This window comes from Carcharhinus amblyrhynchos, unplaced genomic scaffold, assembly GCF_965287045.1.
Source record: "Carcharhinus amblyrhynchos unplaced genomic scaffold, sCarAmb.v2.hapA scaffold_81, whole genome shotgun sequence".
In the NCBI taxonomy this organism is placed as follows: Eukaryota; Metazoa; Chordata; class Chondrichthyes; order Carcharhiniformes; family Carcharhinidae; genus Carcharhinus; species Carcharhinus amblyrhynchos.
This window is the reverse complement of record NW_027649821.1, coordinates 811,195-828,028: the sequence shown is the minus strand read 5'-3', so window position 1 is coordinate 828,028 and position 16,834 is coordinate 811,195. Positions and strand designations below refer to the sequence as shown.

The 16,834-nt window shown below is 55.3% G+C and overlaps 1 protein-coding gene across 1 annotated transcript; it reads right to left on the bottom strand.

Annotated features, from left to right (window-relative positions):
• Positions 1-3,802: 3,802 nt before the first annotated feature.
• LOC145337921 (uncharacterized) lies at positions 3,803-10,517 on the bottom strand. Its single transcript, XM_080182701.1, has 2 exons — positions 10,370-10,517; positions 3,803-5,580 (listed from the first exon to the last, which is right to left on the bottom strand). Exon 2 carries the CDS (start codon positions 5,397-5,399, stop codon positions 4,248-4,250), a length of 1,152 nt encoding a protein of 383 aa, XP_080038827.1. The 5' UTR covers positions 5,400-5,580; positions 10,370-10,517; the 3' UTR covers positions 3,803-4,247.
• Positions 10,518-16,834: the final 6,317 nt, after the last annotated feature.

Genomic DNA, 16,834 nt, shown 5'->3' with positions numbered 1-16,834 from the left:
CTTCTTTCTAACGAAAACAACCTCAAATCCCTCAGTCTCTCCTCATAGGACCTCATAGGTATAGAGGGATATGGCCCCAGCGCAGGCAATTGGGACTAGCTTAGTGGTAAAAACTGGGCGGCATGGACAAGTTGGGCCGAAGGGCCTGTTTCCGTGCTGTAAACCTCTATAACTCTATGATTCTAAAAGAAGGGAGGTTATGCTTCAGTTATACAGGGCGCTCAGGGAATCGAACCCTGGTGCTGTGAGGCAGCAGTGCTAACCATTGTGCCACCGTGCTGCCCATTCACAGGGTAACCACAGGAACTCAGGGTCCTGGCAGCTAAAGACAGGGGCACTGGGGGGTGGCACGTTTAAACTGGGCAATGCCAGAGGGGCCAGGATGACAGGACAGAGACGTCTCCGAGGTTCGTGTGAGAGTTTGTAGGAGATGATAGAGGTGGTGCGGGGGGGAAGGACACGGGGGGCGGGGGGTGGAGGGTGGGGGGGCGGATTTGACAATAAAGATGAGAAGTTTGAAATCAATTGAATCAATCTGAAATCGTGTATTTGGAAAGGAACACCAGAGATGGATCAGGAAGGTTCGACAGAAAGAGACATTTAACCAGTCGCCATGTTTACCGGTGCACTTTAACCCCACCAAGACGAGAATATTAATGACGCATCCTCATTTGGCATTGGGCAGTTTTACCCCACGGAATGGATGATGGGTTGGCCAGGCCCTGTGGGAAACCCTTACAGACACAGGGAAGAACGATTCCGAAAGCGAGAGAGAGGGCCAGCTGTCATCTGTGGCATCAAAAAGTTCCACCAATATCTACACGGGAAACATTTCACTTCCGTGGCAGGCCACATGCTACGGCTCCAGGAAGATGAGGCAATTTCACCAAAACTCCGGCCCAGCTACGGCTCTGGCCCTCGTTCCTGCCGGACTGAAGACTGTAAAAAGTCTGACAACACCAGGTTTTTACTGTGTTTACGCCAGTCCAACGCCGGCATACCCACATCAGGACTGAAGACTGACCAGGCACTCAAACAGCCGATACAAATACCCCCGAGTCTTATCCCCTGCCGTGGACACGGGCACCCCCCCACACCCCCAGGAGAGATAAGAATGGGATGAACTCTCTACACGCAGTGTCGGATTAACAGATTCACTGCGAGACTAACAGATCCACCGATGTGGAGGGTCTTATCGGGATGTCAGAACGAGAGAGGAAACACAGCCTGACCACACCAGCAGTGATGAGTTTCGTTGTTCCAGGGGGGATTAGCAGGGTAAATATGTGCGGTTACAGGACTAGGGCCTGGGTGGGATTGTGGTCAGTGTAGACTCGATGGGCAGAATGGCCTCCTTCTGCACTGTAGGGGTTCTATGATTCTGTTCTATGAACTGATTGCTCGACTGGGAGCTGGTGAAAGGTCAGTGAGTGCAGGGGTGAAAGGTCAATGGGGATTCACTCACAGCAAAGATTTGGGGAACAGAGTTTTGGAGATAAATGGAAATGAGGAGCGGAAAACCAGCTGAGACAGGGTAAAAATCAGGCAGGGCCAGCACTTACTGGAGAGGGAGAGATGTGAGCACCTTCCTGACTACTGAGTAGCTCCCTGGGCCATGTGGGAGGAGAAGACAGTGTTAACTCCAGTCACTGTCAGTCTGGAGAGGCAGAGACCAGAGCTGGTAGGGATGGGGTAGATTTCCTATCCTGAAGCACTGGGTGGGTTTTTACAATCGATAATCCGGTTGTTTCACACTCACATCACCTATACAGACTTCTCACTTCAAATTTAAATTCCCACAGCTGCCATGGTGGGGTTTGAACTCATGTTTCCAGACACAAGGCTGAGCCCTCTGGATTACTGATCCAGTAACATTAACACAAAGCTAACACACTCAGAGTCAGCATCAGACTCAATGGGTTCAGCACTTGCTGCAACTTATAAGCTCTCAGTCCTGACGTTACCCTGTGAATGGGCAGCACGGTGGCACAGTGGTTAGCACTGCTGCCTTACAGCACCAGGGTTCAATTCCCTGCCTCGGCTCACTGTCTGCGTGGAGTTTGTACATTCTCCCCGTGTCTGCCTGGGTTTCCCCCGAGTGCTCCAGTTTCCTCCCACAGTCCAAAGATGATCGGGTTAGGTTGATTGGTTAAATTGACCTTAGTGTCAGGGGGACTAGCTACAGTAAACAGCTGGGTTTACGGGAAAAGGGCCTGGGAACAGTTGTGATCGGTGCAGACTCGATGGGCCAAATGGCCTCCTTCTGTACTGTAGGGATTCTATGATGACTCACTGCTGCCTCACAGCGCCAGAGACCCAGGTCCAAATCCCTGCCTTGGGTCACTGTCTGTGCAGAGTCTGCACGTTCTCCCCATATCTGCGTGGGTTTCCTCTGGGTGCTCTGGTTTCCTCCCACAGCCCAAAGATCCAAAGATGTGCGGGTTAGGGGATTCGGCCATGCTAAATGGATCATTAATGTCCAAAGATGTGTGGTTTGGGGGATTAGCGGGGTGAATACGGGGAGGGGTATAAGATGCTCTGCTGGAGAGATGGTGTGGATTTGATGGGCTGAATTGCCCCCCTATGCACTGCAGGGATTCTACAAATGCATTTCATATCTCTGGAGAGATTCTGCATTGTCTCTAGAATGTGACAGCCACACTGTGCCCACTAATTCACATCTGTTTCCAGATTCTGTTCCTCACTTCCTCCTGAATCTGCATTTAAATACACACCAGACAGGAACTGAGTATCAGCCAGTCACAGCAAGGAGCAGGGTACAGTCCTCAATCCCCCCGCCTGTACAGCACTGAGACACTCACACAATATTACACAGCGATGGGAACAGCCAGAGAGACAGACAGGGTCATAACCCCAGCAGCTATTTTATTGTGAAAAATAATTCTCAGACATGGAGGAACCCGGCCTTAAGCTGACAGGATTTAAACTCACAGTTACTGCTGACACAAAGCTGTGATAGATTCCCCGAGTTTACACCTCAGCCCACACAGCAACTACAGTCAGACCCAACTTCTACCAGGTGAAAGTTCATCTTACTGGGGCCTGTTTGTCTTCAACACAGGGGTAGATACAGAGTAAAGCTCCCTCTACACTGTCCCCATCAAACACTCCCAGGACAGATACAACACGGGGTTAGATACAGAGTAAAGCTCCCTCTACACTGTCCCCATCAAACACTCCCAGGACAGGTACAACACGGGGTTAGATACAGAGTAAAGCTCCCTCTACACTGTCCCCCATCAAACACTCCCAGGACAGGTACAGCACGGGGTTAGATACAGAGTAAAGCTCCCTCTACACTGTCCCCATCAAACACTCCCAGGACAGGTACAGCAAGGGGTTAGATACAGAGTAAAGCTCCCTCTACACTGTCCCCATCAAACACTCCCAGGACAGATACAACACGGGGTTAGATACAGAGTAAAGCTCCCTCTACACTGTCCCCCATCAAACACTCCCAGGACAGGTACAGCAAGGGGTTAGATACAGAGTAAAGCTCCCTCTACACTGTCCCCATCAAACACTCCCAGGACAGATACAACACGGGGTTAGATACAGAGTAAAGCTCCCTCTACACTGTCCCCATCAAACACTCCCAGGACAGATACAACACGGGGTTAGATACAGAGTAAAGCTCCCTCTACACTGTCCCCATCAAACACTCCCAGGACAGATACAACACGGGGTTAGATACAGAGTAAAGCTCCCTCTACACTGTCCCCATCAAACACTCCCAGGACAGATACAACACGGGGTTAGATACAGAGTAAAGCTCCCTCTACACTGTCCCCCATCAAACACTCCCAGGACAGGTACAGCACGGGGTTAGATACAGAGTAAAGCTCCCTCTACACTGTCCCCCCATCAAACACTCCCAGGAGAGGTACAGCACGGGGTTAGATACAGAGTAAAGCTCCCTCTACACTGTCCTCCCATCAAACACTCCCAGGACAGGTACAGCACGGGGTTAGATACAGAGTAAAGCTCCCTCTACACTGTCCCTCATCAAACACTCGCAGCACTGGGTGGGGTTGGTTCACTGATAGAACAGGGTTAGAGTGGGGGTGTGTGAGGGGTGTGACTGGGGAGATGTGGGGGAATGAACAGAAAGATAGGGAGGAATGGGGAGAGAGGGGGAAAGGATAAAAACAGGTTTGGAGGATGAAAGGAGGGATCTGGAGCTGTTGTTTGCAGATGGAGCTTTATGGGGTTTGCTTTACAGAGGCTCAGAGCAGCCAGGTGTCAGAGTGCTGCACACAGTAACAGGCCTGTACAAGCACCTCTGCCAGGCCCCCATCGACCTCCCGCCGCCAACCTGGCAGCAGTTGGTGGTGGTTGAGTATCTGCAGGTTGGGCACCCCCTCCTGGAGGAGGCTGTAGAGGCAGGGCCAGCGACTCTGCACTGCCAGCTGTGTTTGGCCATTCAGGATAATCCCCCTGATTGTCTTCCTGACCCTCAGCTCCCTCAGCTGAGGGAGGGCCAGGAGGTTGAAGACGAGGCCTCGGCTCTGGGAGACATCCAGGAACTCCAGGGAGGCGGATTCCAGAGTGTATGTCACCTCCAGGTCCCTGACAGGGATCAGAACCTGCAGAGTCAGCCTCTTGAGGTTAGGGAGGCTGCGGGTTAGCTGGTGCATGCTGCTGGGGCAGACACCCTTAAACACCCAGAAGTTCCTCAGTTCCAGGCACTTTAACTGCTGGAAGCCAGTCAGTAAGTGGACCGAGTGCTCTGACCAGTCAAAGGGCAGGCTGACCTGTCGGAGAGCTGGTGACACCAGGTTCAGCCTCTCCAGGAGACTCTGAAAGTTGATGACCTGATCTGCCTTGGTCATGCCCACTTGGGCCATGCTGGAGTGGCGAGGAGTGGGCAAAGGCTCCAGAGGAGTGAGGGTCCAGTTCAGTTCCAGCTCCGCTAAATCTCGGCAGCTCACCCCCTCCAGGAAGCTCAGCAGGAACTGGGTCCAGTTGGTCTGCTCGTCCCCCAGGTCAAAGCTGGCACGTAGAGCCGTGAGGCTGGCGCCACGTGACGTCAGGTGGTAGGCGTAGTTCCTGACCCGCTCCTCCCAGCGCTCGTGGTCCCTGGCGGCGGGCAGTAGCGCTCCCTCCCAGCCCCACACACATCCCAGACGGGCAAAGTCAGCCCGCTGCCAGAGCCTGGAAGTCCTCATCAGCCGGCTCCAGCCTTGGCAGACCAGCGCTGCCCGGCACTTCTCCACATCCGACAGGAAGGAGAAGCAGTGCAGTTGGCACTCAGGTGGCAACGCGTTGAAGGGGAAACACTGGCGTGTTGTCAGCTCTCTGCCAGTCTCTCTCTGTGTACCGCTGCCAATGGTGCCACCACCCCTGGGACGGCAAAGTCGTTTCCTCTTGCAGGGCATTGTCAAACGATGCGGACTTGGTCAGAGTCATCGCGGTCTCAGTCTGACAAAGACATGAATTCCTCGCTCAGTGGGGGGCCCGGTGAGGGCAGAGGGGTGGGGTGTCAGGAACATCGATCTCTCTCTCCAACCAGCTATGGAATCCTCATCATCTTCAGGGCCTCCTGGCTGCTGGAAATTCCTGAGAGAGGAATAATAAGAGGAAAATGACCATTTCATAGAATCATAGAATTCCTACAGTTCAGAAGGAGGCCATTTGGCCCATCGAGTCTGCAGGCCCTATCTTCATAACCCCACTTCTTTACCCTGCAATTCCTCTGACACTAAGGGACAATTACACCCCTGCTCCCAGTATCAGGAACATTCACTCACTGTCACTCTCTCCTTCTGTACTTTAGTCACTTTCGAACCCACACCATCACTGTCCATTTAAGAACATAGGAACTAGGAGCAGGAGTAGGCCATCTGGTCCCTCGAGCCTGCTCCGCCATTCAATAAGATCATGGCTGATCTTTTTGTGGACTCAGCTCTACTTACCCACCCGCTCACCATAACCTCTAATTCCTTTACTGTTCAAAAATGTATCTATCCTCGCCTTAAAAACATTCAATGAGGTAGCCTCAACTGCTTCACTGGGCAGGGAATTCCACAGATTCACAACCCTTTGTGTGAAGAAGTTCCTCCTCAGCTCAGTCCTAAATCTGCTCCCCCTTATTTTGAGGCTATGTCCCTAGTTCTAGTTTCACCCGCCAGTGGAAACAATCTCCCTGCTTCTATCTTATCCCTTCATAATCTTATATGTTTCTATAAGATTTCCCCTCATTCTTCTGAATTCCAATGAGTATAGCCCCAGTCTATTCAGTCTCACTCATAAGCCAACCCTCTCATTCTGGACTCAACCTAGTGAATCTCCTCTGCACCCCCTCCAGTGCCAGTATATCCTTTCTCAAGTAAGGAGACCAAAACTGTACACAGTATTCCAGGTGGACTTCACCCTTTAGCTCTGTCATGTGGCACTTTGTCAACCATTTTTGGAAAGTCCGTTATTTCAAATAGTTCAATCAAGTTAATTGAGTATTATTTTGTGTTAAAGTCAAACTCGGAAATTGAGATTTCAACACTACTGACATGGAAAGAATCTTTGTGGGTGAAGAAAGATGCAGAGAACCCATTTACTACTTCCTTCCACAGGAACACTGCTCTTCTTATTCCTAATGGGCCCCACCTTTGATAGATCCTTTTAGTGTTTGTGTTTATAATAAATCTTTGGGTTCCTTTCTGTTACCCACTAACTGAGTCTACCTCAAACTCTCTCTCTCATTATGAATGCACGGATCAGGAGCGGGAATAGGCCATTCGACCCCCCTCCAGTCATTCATTCAGAGATTAGTTATCAGACTGTAAATCTGACTGTAATCCCACATTCCTGTCGACTAAAGGAGGTGATCACAATAACAGTTAGATGTGTTGACTGTCACTCTCCAAAATTCAATAGATTCTGGAACAGTCCTGACAGATTGGAGGGTGGCAAATCTAACTCTGTTATTTAATAAAAGGAGGGAGGGAGAAAGCAGGGAATTACAGATTGGTGAGTCTAACATCAGGATGTGATAACAGAACACTCAGGAAATATCAACGGGATTAGACAAAGTCAACATGGATTCATGAAAGGAAATCAAGTTTGACAAACCTACTGGAGTTTCCTGAGGATGGAACTAACTAGACTAGAGATGTTTCAGTGTGATTTGGACAGGCTGAGTGTGTGGGCAGCTGCATGGCAGATGCAGTATAATGTGGATAAATGTGAGGTTATCCACTTTGGTAGCAATAATAGGAAGACATTATTGCCTGAATGGGTGTAAATTGGGAGAGCGGATACTCAGCAAGACTTTGGTGTCCTCGGGCATCAGTCTGATGATGTGGGAATGTGAGGGGGATATTAAGAAGCTTTAAGGTGATTATTTAAATGATGATGGACTGGGAATTGTTGATGTACAAAGAGACCTTTGGATGTCCCTGTACACCAATCACCGAAAACAAGCATGCAGCTACAGCAAGCAGTTAGGAAGGCGAATTCTAAGAAAGGATATACTTGCCATGGAGGGAGTGCAGCGAAGGTTTACCCAGCTGACTCCCGGGATGGCAAGGTTAGTGTCTGGGGAGAGATTGGGTCAACTGGACCTGTATTCACTGGAATTAATGATAGAAATGTATAAAATTCTGACAGGGCTGGGCAATCTGGATGTTGTTTCCTCTGGGTCAGTGGGGGGGGGGGAGGGAGGATTTGGAACAGCGGTGAGCAACCTGAGGCCCAGGGGCCGCATGAGGTCTATCTGGGTTCTGAGGGTGGCCCACAAGATATTTTCTGGACTGTTGCCCACGATCAGGGCTGTTACATTCTGCTGGTTTCCATCCGTGTAGTTATTTTCCAAAACGGTCTGACTGAAGTGATTCGTTCGTGAGTAAAGCTGAGTGAAGTGAGGTGCAGATCACTCATTACACTGACTGAGAGAGCCACGCGCTCCCTCTGTGTCCAAAATATAAACGTTTATTTTGTTTTTATCATTTGATGTTTATAACAGTTCTATTAATGTATAATGGTTAAGTATTTTCTCTGACATGTTGTGAACTATTCAGTGTGTACTAAATTATATCTTCTTTATGGTTGGTGAACAAGCCTGGTTTCAACCTTGTGGCCCACTGAGACTCACCAGCCAAAGTTTGCTCTAGAAAAAGGGGGCAAGGTTTCAGGATACAGGGTGGACTCTGTAAGACTGAGGTGGGGAGAAATGTCTTCACTGAGAGAGTGGCAAATCATTTAAAAACCATGGAAGCCCAACAGTGCAGAAAGAGGCCATTCAGTCCATCGAGTCTACACCAATAACTATCCCAGCCAGGCCCTATCCCCATAACCCCATGTATTTACCCTGCTAGTCTCCCTGACACTAGGGGTCAATTTAGCACAGCCAATCAACCTAACACACACATCTTTGGAGTGTGGGAGGAAACCGGAGTACCCAGAGGAAACCCACGCAGACACGAGGAGAATGTGCAAACTCCACACAGACAGAGACCCGAGGCTGGAATTGAACCCGGGTCCCTGGCACTGTGTTGCCCCAACCTATGGAAATATGTTCTCAGTATCAATCTTATCACATTGCTTCAGAATTTGATATGTTTCGATCAGTTTACCTCTCACTGCGCTGTCTCCTTCCTCTTCCTTGCCAACTCTACCCCTGTTACGTCAGTCTCTGCCCCCCTTTATAGACAGTCAGAGCCCTGGGGGTGGGGATTAAATCTCTGGGATATCTCAGGTGACTGAGGATGAGCTGGGAGACAAGTTAGAGTCAAAAAGCAGAATGAAAGCATTGGCCAGGATTCCGAACATGTCAGAGGCCCGGGCAAGATGACAAAGGGAGCTGCAGTCGCTGTGTTTCTCCAGGGCAGGGGGTCCTGATCAGGGTCAACCAGGGGGTCCTGATCAGGGTCAACCAGGGGGTCCTGATCAGGGTGAATGAGGGGGTCCTGATCAGGGTCAACCGGGGGGTCCCGATCAGGGTGAACCGGGGGGGTCCTGATCAGGGGGAATGAGGGGGTCCCGATCAGGGTGAATGAGGGGGTCCCGATCAGGGTGAACCGGGGGGTCCTGATCAGGGTGAACCGGGGGGTCCTGATCAGGGTGAATGAGGGGGTCCTGATCAGGGGGAACCGGGGGATCCTGATCAGGGTGAACCGGGGGGTCCTGATCAGGGTGAATGAGGGGGTCCTGATCAGGGGGAACCGGGGGATCCTGATCAGGGTGAACCGGGGGGTCCCGATCAGGGTGAACCGGGGGGTCCCGATCAGGGTGAATGAGGGGGTCCCGATCAGGGTGAATGAGGGGGTCCCGGTCAGGGGGAATGAGGGGGTCCCGATCAGGGGGAATGAGGGGGTCCCGATCAGGGGGAATGAGGGGGTCCCGATCAGGGGGAACCGGGGGGTCCCGATCAGGGTGAACCGGGGGGTCCCGATCAGGGTGAACCGGGGGGTCCCGATCAGGGTGAATGAGGGGGTCCCGATCAGGGTGAATGAGGGGGTCCTGATCAGGGTGAATGAGGGGGTCCCGATCAGGGTGAATGAGGGGGTCCCGATCAGGGGGAATGAGGGGGTCCCGATCAGGGTGAATGAGGGGGTCCCGATCAGGGTGAATGAGGGGGTCCCGATCAGGGGGAATGAGGGGGTCCCGATCAGGGGGAATGAGGGGGTCCCGATCAGGGGGAACCGGGGGGTCCCGATCAGGGTGAATGAGGGGGTCCCGATCAGGGTGAATGAGGGGGTCCCGATCAGGGGGAATGAGGGGGTCCCGATCAGGGGGAACCGGGGGGTCCCGATCAGGGTGAATGAGGGGGTCCCGATCAGGGGGAATGAGGGGGTCCCGATCAGGGGGAATGAGGGGGTCCCGATCAGGGTGAACCGGGGGGTCCCGATCAGGGTGAACCGGGGGGTCCCGATCAGGGTGAATGAGGGGGTCCCGATCAGGGGGAACAGGGGGGTCCCGATCAGGGGGAATGAGGGGGTCCCGATCAGGGGGAATGAGGGGGTCCCGATCAGGGGGAACCGGGGGGTCCCGATCAGGGTGAATGAGGGGGTCCCGATCAGGGGGAACAGGGGGGTCCCGATCAGGGTGAATGAGGGGGTCCCGATCAGGGGGAATGAGGGGGTCCCGATCAGGGGGAATGAGGGGGTCCCGATCAGGGTGAACCGGGGGGTCCTGATCAGGGTGAACCGGGGGGTCCCGATCAGGGGGAATGAGGGGGTCCCGATCAGGGGGAACCGGGGGGTCCCGATCAGGGTGAATGAGGGGGTCCCGATCAGGGGGAACAGGGGGGTCCCGATCAGGGGGAATGAGGGGGTCCTGATCAGGGGGAATGAGGGGGTCCCGATCAGGGGGAACCGGGGGGCAGCTCCACACAGACACAGATCCCACTTACCATCCCCTCCCTGCACAAACTCCTCGCTGCAAAATCCACTCGCTGCATCCTGCGGCTCAGGGAGCCGGGCCCCGCGCTCCGCTCCGCTCCCTGCGGCTCTGATTACAGACACTCTCCCCGGGAACAGCGCCCGGGATCCGGATCCAACTCCCAGCGGAACCCGGAGCGGGATCGCCCCAGTGCGGGCACTGCCGGTACTGCAGCTCCTCACCTGTGACCCACACCGCCCCAGTGCGGGCGCTGCCGGTACTGCAGCTCCTCACCTGTGACCCACACCGCCCCAGTGCGGGCGCTGCCGGTACTGCAGCTCCTCACCTGTGACCCACACCGCCCCAGTGCGGGCGCTGCCGGTACTGCAGCTCCTCACCTGTGACCCACACCGCCCCAGTGCGGGCGCTGCCGGTACTGCAGCTCCTCACCTGTGACCCACACCGCCCCAGTGCGGGCGCTGCCGGTACTGCAGCTCCTCACCTGTGACCCACACCGCCCCAGTGCGGGCGCTGCCGGTACTGCAGCTCCTCACCTGTGACCCACACCGCCCCAGTGCGGGCGCTGCCGGTACTGCAGCTCCTCACCTGTGACCCACACCGCCCCAGTGCGGGCGCTGCCGGTACTGCAGCTCCTCACCTGTGACCCACACCGCCCCAGTGCGGGCGCTGCCGGTACTGCAGCTCCTCACCTGTGACCCACACCGCCCCAGTGCGGGCGCTGCCGGTACTGCAGCTCCTCACCTGTGACCCACACCGCCCCAGTGCGGGCGCTGCCGGTACTGCAGCTCCTCACCTGTGACCCACACCGCCCCAGTGCGGGCGCTGCCGGTACTGCAGCTCCTCACCTGTGACCCACACCGCCCCAGTGCGGGCGCTGCCGGTACTGCAGCTCCTCACCTGTGACCCACACCGCCCCAGTGCGGGCGCTGCCGGTACTGCAGCTCCTCACCTGTGACCCACACCGCCCCAGTGCGGGCGCTGCCGGTACTGCAGCTCCTCACCTGTGACCCACACCGCCCCAGTGCGGGCGCTGCCGGTACTGCAGCTCCTCACCTGTGACCCACACCGCCCCAGTGCGGGCGCTGCCGGTACTGCAGCTCCTCACCTGTGACCCACACCGCCCCAGTGCGGGCGCTGCCGGTACTGCAGCTCCTCACCTGTGACCCACACCGCCCCAGTGCGGGCGCTGCCGGTACTGCAGCTCCTCACCTGTGACCCACACCGCCCCAGTGCGGGCGCTGCCGGTACTGCAGCTCCTCACCTGTGACCCACACCGCCCCAGTGCGGGCGCTGCCGGTACTGCAGCTCCTCACCTGTGACCCACACCGCCCCAGTGCGGGCGCTGCCGGTACTGCAGCTCCTCACCTGTGACCCACACCGCCCCAGTGCGGGCGCTGCCGGTACTGCAGCTCCTCACCTGTGACCCACACCGCCCCAGTGCGGGCGCTGCCGGTACTGCAGCTCCTCACCTGTGACCCACACCGCCCCAGTGCGGGCGCTGCCGGTACTGCAGCTCCTCACCTGTGACCCACACCGCCCCAGTGCGGGCGCTGCCGGTACTGCAGCTCCTCACCTGTGACCCACACCGCCCCAGTGCGGGCGCTGCCGGTACTGCAGCTCCTCACCTGTGACCCACACCGCCCCAGTGCGGGCGCTGCCGGTACTGCAGCTCCTCACCTGTGACCCACACCGCCCCAGTGCGGGCGCTGCCGGTACTGCAGCTCCTCACCTGTGACCCACACCGCCCCAGTGCGGGCGCTGCCGGTACTGCAGCTCCTCACCTGTGACCCACACCGCCCCAGTGCGGGCGCTGCCGGTACTGCAGCTCCTCACCTGTGACCCACACCGCCCCAGTGCGGGCGCTGCCGGTACTGCAGCTCCTCACCTGTGACCCACACCGCCCCAGTGCGGGCGCTGCCGGTACTGCAGCTCCTCACCTGTGACCCACACCGCCCCAGTGCGGGCGCTGCCGGTACTGCAGCTCCTCACCTGTGACCCACACCGCCCCAGTGCGGGCGCTGCCGGTACTGCAGCTCCTCACCTGTGACCCACACCGCCCCAGTGCGGGCGCTGCCGGTACTGCAGCTCCTCACCTGTGACCCACACCGCCCCAGTGCGGGCGCTGCCGGTACTGCAGCTCCTCACCTGTGACCCACACCGCCCCAGTGCGGGCGCTGCCGGTACTGCAGCTCCTCACCTGTGACCCACACCGCCCCAGTGCGGGCGCTGCCGGTACTGCAGCTCCTCACCTGTGACCCACACCGCCCCAGTGCGGGCGCTGCCGGTACTGCAGCTCCTCACCTGTGACCCACACCGCCCCAGTGCGGGCGCTGCCGGTACTGCAGCTCCTCACCTGTGACCCACACCGCCCCAGTGCGGGCGCTGCCGGTACTGCAGCTCCTCACCTGTGACCCACACCGCCCCCACCACCCCAGTGCGGGCACTGCCGGTACTGCAGCTCCTCACCTGTGACCCACACCGCCCCAGTGCGGACGCTGCCGGTACTGCAACTCCTCACCTGTGACCCACACCGCCCCAGTGCGGGCACTGTCGTTACTGCAGCTCCTCACCTGTGACCCACACCGCCCCAGTGCGGACACTGCCGGTACTGCAGCTCCTCACCTGTGACCCACACCGCCCCAGTGCGGGCACTGCCGGTACTGCAGCTCCTCACCTGTGACCCACACCGCCCCAGTGCGGGCGCTGCCGGTACTGCAGCTCCTCACCTGTGACCCACACCGCCCCAGTGCGGGCACTGCCGGTACTGCAGCTCCTCACCTGTGACCCACACCGCCCCAGTGCGGGCGCTGCCGGTACTGCAGCTCCTCACCTGTGACCCACACCGCCCCAGTGCGGGCGCTGCCGGTACTGCAGCTCCTCACCTGTGACCCACACCGCCCCAGTGCGGGCGCTGCCGGTACTGCAGCTCCTCACCTGTGACCCACACCGCCCCAGTGCGGGCGCTGCCGGTACTGCAGCTCCTCACCTGTGACCCACACCGCCCCAGTGCGGGCGCTGCCGGTACTGCAGCTCCTCACCTGTGACCCACACCGCCCCCACCACCCCAGTGCGGGCACTGCCGGTACTGCAGCTCCTCACCTGTGACCCACACCGCCCCAGTGCGGACGCTGCCGGTACTGCAACTCCTCACCTGTGACCCACACCGCCCCAGTGCGGGCACTGTCATTACTGCAGCTCCTCACCTGTGACCCACACCGCCCCAGTGCGGACACTGCCGGTACTGCAGCTCCTCACCTGTGACCCACACCGCCCCAGTGCGGGCACTGCCGGTACTGCAGCTCCTCACCTGTGACCCACACCGCCCCAGTGCGGGCACTGCCGGTACTGCAGCTCCTCACCTGTGACCCACACCGCCCCAGTGCGGGCACTGCCGGTACTGCAGCTCCTCACCTGTGACCCACACCGCCCCAGTGCGGGCACTGCCGGTACTGCAGCTCCTCACCTGTGACCCACACCGCCCCAGTGCGGGCACTGCCGGTACTGCAGCTCCTCACCTGTGACCCACACCGCCCCAGTGCGGGCACTGCCGGTACTGCAGCTCCTCACCTGTGACCCACACCGCCCCAGTGCGGGCACTGCCGGTACTGCAGCTCCTCACCTGTGACCCACACCGCCCCAGTGCGGGCACTGCCGGTACTGCAACTCCTCACCTGTGACCCACACCGCCCCAGTGCGGGCACTGCCGGTACTGCAGCTCCTCACCTGTGACCCACACCGCCCCAGTGCGGGCACTGCCGGTACTGCAACTCCTCACCTGTGACCCACACCGCCCCAGTGCGGACACTGCCGGTACTGCAGCTCCTCACCTGTGACCCACACCGCCCCAGTGCGGGCACTGCCGGTACTGCAGCTCCTCACCTGTGACCCACACCGCCCCAGTGCGGGCACTGCCGGTATTGCAGCTCCTCACCTGTGACCCACACCGCCCCAGTGCGGGCACTGCCGGTACTGCAGCTCCTCACCTGTGACCCACACTGCCCCAGTGTGGACACTGGGTGTCCTTGTGCAGGAATCTCAAGGAGTTGGTTTGCAGGTACAGCAGGTAATTAAGAAGGCAAATGGAATTCTGACCTTCATTGCTAGAGGGATGGAGTTTAAAAACAGCGAGATTATGTTGCAGATGTACAAGGTGATGTTGAGGCCACACCTGGAATACTGTGTACAGTTTTGGTCTCCTTACTTGAGAAAGGATATACTGGCACTGGAGGGGGTGCAGAGGAGATTCACTAGGTTGATTCCAGAGTTGAGAGGGTTGGCTTATGAGGAGAGACTGAGTGGACTGGGGCTATACTCATTGGAATTCAGAAGAATGAGGGGAGTTCTTATAAACACATATCAGATTATGAAGGGAATAGATAAGATAGAAGCAGGGAAGTTGTTTCCACTGGCAGGTGAAACTAGAACTAGGGACATAGCCTCAAAATAAGGGGAAGCAGATTTAGGACTGAGCTGAGGAGGAACTTCTTCACACAAGGGGTTGTGAATCTGTGGAATTCCCTGCCCAGTTGAGGCTACCTCATTGAATGTTTTTAAGGCAAGGATAGATAAATGTTTGAACAGTAAAGGAATTAAGGATTATGGTGAGTGGGTGGGTAAGTGGAGCTGAGTCCATGAGAAGATCATCCATTGAATGGTGGAGCAGGCTCGAGGGGCTGATGGCCTACTCCTGCTCCTAGTTCTTATGTTCTTAAGGAGCAGCTCTCCGAAAGCTTGTGATTGCAAATAAACTTGTTGGACTATAACCTTGTGCCCTCTAGCTTATTGGTGTAGGGTATCAGGGTTACAGAACAGAGGCCAGGAAGTGGAATTGAGGTACAGATCAGCCAGGATCTAATTGATTGGTGGAATAGATTCAGAGGGGCAGAATGGCCTCATCCTATTAGTTTCTGTTGTCAAAGTGCCAAGCTTTTGTCAACCCCACACAGAGCGCTGCAGAGAATGTGTGATTCCATGTTCATTCTGCCATTCCCCTCTCCTCCGCAGTCTCCCACACACAACCTCAGGTTGACAGGGTTAGACCATTGCAGAATATTAGTGAGAATAGGGGAAGACAGAGAAGGAGAGAGAAAAAGAGAGAGGGGTGGGGGAGGAGGAGAAATAACATTTAGATTGTTCTGGACACTCTCTCACACTGATTGAGGAACCTGGCCCTCTGACACCTGCTTAGTCTATCTTACAGACTAAAGCAGACCATTCGGCCCAACGGGACTGTGCTAGTCTTTAATCTCCACGTAGACCTTACCCTATCAGCATATCTTTCCCTTCATTTCTCCCTCATGTAGTTATTAAACTTTCTCTTAAATACATCAGCACTAACAACATAGAAACATTGAAGGTAGGAGCAGGAGAAGGCCATTTGGCCCTTGATGGTGAGTTGAACAGTGTGGAGATAAAGGCCATAGAACATTATACAACCTCAGAAAATCAACACTTTTTCCAGCTGATCCTACAGAGCTCCAGCTGAGAGTGCTGATCCTTTCCTGAGTGTCTTTTTTTTACTGGTACTGTTGTCTTAGGATAGCAGATTCTATAAGGATACAGATATTCTGGAACCCGGCTGGGTACAGGGTACTGGGTGCCACCTGACAGAAGGAACAGGCAGTTCCAAAATCTAGTGGCGTTTGCTACAAATAAACCTGTTGGACTTTAACCTAGTGTGGTGAGACTTCTTATTCTGGAAGAATCTTGCCAGGAGTGAGGAACGTCACCGACATTGAGAATCTCCATGTTCTCTGCATTGCTGTAGGATACTGTAATGATGTACTTAGAGACATCATTAGTGAACATTATTGATTCATTAACAAGCCATGTAGACCAGCAGTCTGCAGCTAATCCTCAAATACCCCTGTCCTCGGAGAAATCCTCCACCCCCAGGGTGATTCCCCACTCTGAGTTCCAACTGGTGATCCTTACCCTGCTGTGTGTCCCTTAAAGGGACAATCACCACAGAGACATTCGGGGAAAAGGGGACAAATCCTCAGCTGGAGAGTAAATTGGGTTGCTGAACTCACTGGTGCCTCTCTCTGTAATAACTCAGATCAGGAGGTTGATGTATGGATGAGGGTATGTGAGCAGGATGGCACTAGCTGACTGATTATTTTACTACATTTTAACACATTTAATTAAAGTTAGATCTTTGCAATAGGGTGATTTTCTTCCTTTTTTTGTGAATTTATGTATTTTTTCATAATGAACAAGCAATGTAGCTAAATCAAATTTCTGTCTGGATAATAATAAAGTAAATATGAGCGAACTATTCACCTTAGACATAAGTGAGTTTCACACACGCTCTTTGTAAAGAGCTCACTCCTGAATTCCCTATTAGATGGTTATTGGAACATTTTTAACTTTTGTAATTGATGTAAGACAAACAAAAATATAAATCCATTGTTTTATTATCAAATGAAGGAACGCAGACATTTCACAAGAGTAAATCCAATGTAGTCCATTCAAC